The sequence below is a fragment of the Ipomoea triloba genome, chromosome 10, assembly GCF_003576645.1.
Source record: "Ipomoea triloba cultivar NCNSP0323 chromosome 10, ASM357664v1".
In the NCBI taxonomy this organism is placed as follows: Eukaryota; Viridiplantae; Streptophyta; class Magnoliopsida; order Solanales; family Convolvulaceae; genus Ipomoea; species Ipomoea triloba.
Window position 1 is genome coordinate 1,984,826 of NC_044925.1, and position 5,839 is coordinate 1,990,664.

The 5,839-nt window shown below is 33.3% G+C and overlaps 2 protein-coding genes across 2 annotated transcripts in view; both read right to left on the reverse strand.

The window, feature by feature from the left end:
- Positions 1-1,033: 1,033 nt before the first annotated feature.
- Positions 1,034-2,575, reverse strand: LOC116032781. The gene is made up of 2 exons (XM_031275498.1): positions 2,210-2,575; positions 1,034-1,319 (listed from the first exon to the last, which is right to left on the reverse strand). The coding sequence occupies exons 1-2, from the start codon at positions 2,517-2,519 to the stop codon at positions 1,108-1,110; spliced, it is 522 nt and encodes a 173-aa protein (XP_031131358.1). The 5' UTR covers positions 2,520-2,575; the 3' UTR covers positions 1,034-1,107.
- A 2,909-nt stretch (positions 2,576-5,484) lies between these two features.
- LOC116033009 overlaps positions 5,485-5,839 on the reverse strand; it is a 6,771-nt gene continuing 6,416 nt past the window's right edge. Inside the window, exon 3 of the mRNA XM_031275762.1 lies at positions 5,485-5,753. Coding sequence (XP_031131622.1) covers positions 5,677-5,753 — 77 coding nt within the window. The 3' untranslated portion in view covers positions 5,485-5,676. The remainder of the gene's footprint in view (positions 5,754-5,839) is intronic.

A 5,839-nucleotide genomic window follows, 5' to 3' on the forward strand; every position in this document is an offset into this window, starting at 1 on the left:
CTTCTATTTGACCAATGATAAATTTGTAATTTTATACTAAAATTATGACACGTTTTGAGCGAGTGGAAAACTTCAATGGATGAGAGCCACTAACGCATTTAGCAAGTCAGTCCAAGCGATCCAACCAAAAACGACTGGTACTTTACTCAGCTCCAACAGATAGTTATCAGTAGAATAGATGGGTTAGAATGTAGAAACCAACAAAATAAAAACAAAAAGAAGAATGTTGATGAGTATTCGGGAAGCTCGTTGGTTAAAGGAGATGAGATGAACAATATTGATGTAGAAATGGATGATCTCCAAGTGTGTAATGCTATTCAGTCGGAAGATTTTTATTCCTTTTTAGGTTTAATTATTTGTGATATTAAAGAAGTGAGTATATCGTTATTTATATGTTTGCTGTATGTTAAGAGATTTGTGAATCAGGCTGCCCATGCGTTAATTAGGAAAGTCGGTTCCGTGTCGGGTCCCGAGATTTGGTTTGTCAATCCCCTTTCGCTTTTGGTTCTTATTATTATTTCTGATTTAATGAATTGATTCTTTTTTTTTTCAAAAAATAAAAATAAAAAGAAGAATAATTTTATATACCATCCTAAAATTTCATTTTTATTTCCATTCTAACGTAGCACTATCTAATTAGTTACTTTAGTATTTAATTAGAAATACATGATGAGGTTAGCCAATTCATGACACTCAACAATTATAAGACATATAATGTGAGAAAAATATTATGGAAATGTCATCGAATCAAACGCGAAAATGTAATTACATTATTCAAATGAAAAATTACAATTAAACTATTCAACACTTAAAAAATTATGCAATCCATCCCAAGGTATAATTTTTTTTTTTTTTAAATAACTTGTTAATTCTCGTAATTTGAGTGTATTGCATGGTTTTAAAATATCATTAATTGGTTTAAATGTTTAATTGTATTTTTTTTTTCAATTGAATGGTATAATTACATTTTCATTTTCAATTGGATGGCCAATTGACCATTATTACAAATTTTTTTTAAAAAAACAAAAACATATAAAAATACTGGAAATATGATTACAGATTAATTAGAAGAACCCAAGTACTAGGATAATCATGCATATAAATAGATCAGAAGCGATCACGAAAGATCAAGATGATAATAACACAGATAAAGATGAATATCAAAGTGTGAACCAATATAGCCCTGCCACTGGTCTTCATGGTTCTGAACTCAATAAACCGTTTTTCTCCCGGAATCTGGACAATCAGACCCGGTTGCAGCAGCACAAACAGCACCCCCGATATCAGAAACGGCACCCAAAGCCGTTTTCCATTTTCATCTGTACATTACACATATAATTAGTAATTGAAACATATGTTCCATTACACCTAAAAGTCTAAACTGGTTGTTAGACTGCATGCACATGTTCTATACATGTGCGAGTCGATTATTTTTGTGGGTGTTGATTTTATGGTCACGAGGGAGCCAGACGACGGGCGAACTCAATCACAAAACAAAGGAAATACTAAAATGCCTACAAAATACCGAGACAGAATAATTGTTCTTGAAGGATTCAAGTCCCACTCTAAACAAATAGCTCATTGGGGCATGAGGGCCTGGGGATTCAACCTTTTGGGAGAAGAATAATTGTTCTTGTATTAAAATCTAAACCATTTATAATGTGACCCATAGGTATTTATACAAGAAAAATGAGTTTTGAAAGGAAAGATGAAGAACTTAACAAATTTGAATTTAGGGAGGTCACATATATAGTCTGTCCAAACTACCCTAAATGCTTCCTAATATAGAATAGGAAAGTATCCCACCAAATCTGGAAAAAGTCATTAATGATTCTCACTTCACCGCCTCTGAGTGCCGCATCCAGTAGGACACCTCGACCAGATTGCCTACCTTAGGTAGGGACCGTTGGAACACCGGACCCGACCCATCTACATACTGGTAAAGGAAGTCGATCGGTGGGCTCCAGATATCGGGGGTGTTCAAGGGTATCCTATTAGGGATATTTATCAAAGGGTTCCAAGCAACAAGTGGACACATACATAGTCTCTTTTTTATGCATAGATCAAATTGAAACCTCCCCTTTATCTGAACTAGAAGTCTCAACTTATAGTTGGACTACACATTTACTCTTATATATTACATGCTACTATATTCATATAACTTGAGAACATAAAGTAGCTAGTGTGTCAATAAATTTTTAATAGTTACCGCAGTTTTCTTCTTCTTCTTCTTCTTCAGGATCTGTAGTCTCACCGCCAGCAGCAGCGTTGTTCAACGGGTCAAAAGGGTTACGAACTTTAGTCGAACTGACATTATTGAAAGTCTCGAGAAACTTGAACCGCTTTGCCTTCTTGACATGATGATATTTGTATGAACGTCCATGGCGAGCCATCCACCTTCCATGGTGCTCGAGAATGGAAGGTTCTTCGAGGGTACGGGCAGTGGCTTGAGACGCCCATGCTACCACAAGGAAAAGGGCTGCAAAAACCAGGGTGAAATAATGGGAATTGGCGGCCATGGGAGATACTATGTGGTATGGAATGAGTAATGTGTTGTGGGTGTAAGAAAATTATGCACAATTTTGAAGTAACATCAAGTTTGCTGGGTAGAATGCGACAGAAATATACAGCCTTGTAAGTTAATGCAACTTGTGGATAACGCCTGCTTCTAGTGCTTCATAATTTTCTTTGGCTCTAAAATGTTGTAACACAAGTGGAGTGCTACGTTCCACACATTGTTTACACCAAATCTTACTTTAAATGGTGATTGATGTAACGTGTAATGTATAAGTAATTTATACTTTATTCAAAAAAAAAAAAGTAATTTATACTTTATTATTGTTTATAAATTAATTATTGACTTTTTTTTGAGTGACTGGAGAAATTACTCAAAATCAAGTCATTAATTTAAAAGTTTAAATTCAGTGAAAAAAAAAGTTTAAACTAAGAGCATCCTCAATAGTCTTTAGTTTTTTTTTTTTTCGTGGTTTTTGAGGTGTCAATTAGGAGAGAGGGGGGAGGGAATAAAATGGAAAAAAAGGAAAAAAAAAAAAGAATCATACAAAATAAAAATAAAAATAAAAGATAGCAAAACGGTCATTTCTAGTGGCCACTTTGAAGCGCCCCCAACAAGCGCGTGGGAAACACGCGCCCATCAGGGCGTGTAGTGCGCTCCAAGTGCGTGTTCATTAGTTTTTTTTTATCCGGCAAAAATCAAGGGCTTTGCAGGAGAAAAATCTAAGGAAAAACCAAGCATCTCATTTGTTGAAAAACCATCTCCAAATTTTGAATTGTAAAAATCACATAAAATCCACTATTGTGAATACCCTAAGTGTCGGGTGGGCAGAACAAGGGAGGGGGAACCGACTCCTTCCCCTTTGGGTGCTTTTCATTCTTTTGTTCCATTATATTTTTGCATCGTCAAATTCACCGTTATTTTGGTCTTCTCTATTTGCGCTATGATATCTTCTATATACTTTATACCCAGTCTATTTTCGTCCCTAATCTTCTTCCCTACTTCACTTTGTATCTTATCCCTCTAATATTTACACCTTGGCCCCATAACTCTATTTCTCAGTCCACTTTATGCTCCAAAAACCTTGCCCATGAGCTCCGATTAATAACCCCGGATCTCTACTCCATAACCCAACTCGACCTGGCCAAAGCCTAATTAATTATGTCTTATATTTTATCATGAATACTTTTTATGAGATTTCAAATTTCTTTAATTTTTCATCCTTAATTAAAAGTATTTCTGGTTTCGCCTTTCTCACCAAAATTGGTTCCTCACGAATCTTTCATCAACCAATACTTCATTCCAGGCCACTATGACACGTGCATACTCAATGATTGTGACTAAAGGTTCGTGAGTCAGTTAAGACACATTTGACAATTTACCTCTTCCGGCCACTTGTCATTGAGATTATTGGGGCAATGGAACCCTTAGCTTAAAGATAGATAGGGTGCATTCCTTTTTAGATTAACTCCATATTGCAAATGAGTCCAAGCAAAAAATGAAAGCTAAAAAAAGCATTTGATAGTTTATATATTCAGCTCCAACAACAGATAGTTATCAGTGCATACAATAGATCAGATGGATTAGAATGCAAAAATAGGAAAAATACTCAGCAACAGTTTGGAGTAATTATTGCTTTCAACGGATGCAGAAGAAGATCACAAAGTCTCAAATATGTGGGCATGCAGACATATTATTTACCCAATTTATTTATAGTTACATAATTTGTTAACAAAAAATATATGAATATTGCAATTAATCTATTATGTGACTACAGTTAATAAATTATGTATTAATTACAATTAATAGAAGGGTTTGATGCCACTGGACCACAATTAACGTATTATATATACCTCTCTTTAACAAATTATGCACATATTACAGTTAACATATTATTTACCTTCAGTTTATTTATAGGTACATAATTTATACAGAGTAATATGTTAGCTGTTGGTACATAATATTAAAATCGTTTTGGACCTAGATCTACAATGTATGGTCATTATGGTGACGTAACCATATATATATATATATATATATATATATATATATATATATAATTCACTAATTTCCTTGAAGAAAATGCTGCAAAATTTAAGTAACATCAAGCATTCAATTTTGCAGCGTAGAATGCGAAAGAAGTATTTAGTCCTCTCATTGACGACTTATATTCTACGGAAGTCTTTGCCCACAATTCTCTTGCAATTGGTTCATGCAACTTCCATTGTTATTATTAATACGGCTGCTTGGCTGAGTTGGCTCTATAAACTAAAATAACAAAAGTGGAGTGCTACCATAATTTTCAAAAGTTGAACGCTAGTAACTTAATTATATATACTCCGTCTTATTTTATGCGTTTGAATCGTTTAACAAGACTTGATTGACGCTATTTTTAATTTAACATTTCATAATCTCTATATTTAGAAATAATATTAAAAGTTAACACAAAAAATTAAATTTAAAATAATTTAAAAAAATACTAAAAATAAATAAACAAAAAAGTACAATTTTTTTTTTTGAATGCAAACAAAGAGTACAATTGATTTGACTAATAAATAGTAAAAATAACATGTAAAATGGAACATAAAAAGTAATAAATAAGATTTTTAACCAAGACTTGACCCGCAACGTAACGTCATTTTAATGATCTCGATTATAGTAATATTAATATTCTAATTGCCATGGCATCAGTTGATACGCCTAAAAAATAAAAGTAATTAGGGTGTTTAATTAGTGGTAATTAATTGTCAATTACCATTATAACTAGATAGGGAATGTTAAAATGGTTAGACAAGTGTATATATCACCTCTTATATTGTAAAGATTATAACCAAACAATGCCCGCACAGACTTAGCTCAATTGTTCAGTAACCAGTATTTGAATTGAGAGAAGAAATCAAGATTCGAATCGAGATGTGGGTGTGGTTGGGTATTCAATCTTGTCATCCATGCACAAATTAGCCAAAAACTTATAAAACGACTGGTAGATTATTCAGCTCCATTAACCGATCGGTAGTGTCGAGTACAATAGATGGATTAAAATGTAGAGATCATAGAACATAAAAATAATAAAAATTGAGAAATAAGAACGTTTTGGACAAATTGCTTCCAATTCGGTTGCATGCATGCAGAAGAAGCCATGCAAGTATGAGGATAATTCATCAGAGGCGATGATGATAATAGAGCGACACTGCGATTATGACCGCTAACCAGCCCCCAAAAGCTCTGCCATTTCCATCTGTTCATTGCCGGCGGTATATATTAGTCATCTATATATATATATATATATATATATATATATATATATATATATATATATATATA

Bases quoted from the DNA above. Each gene is read 5' to 3' on its own strand.
- LOC116032781 (XM_031275498.1), bottom strand. From the start codon at position 2,519: ATGGCCGCCAATTCCCATTATTTCACCCTGGTTTTTGCAGCCCTTTTC. The intron at 1,320-2,209 runs GTAACTATTAAA...TGTAATGTACAG, and splicing joins AGAAGAAGAAGAAAACTGCG to ATGAAAATGGAAAACGGCTT.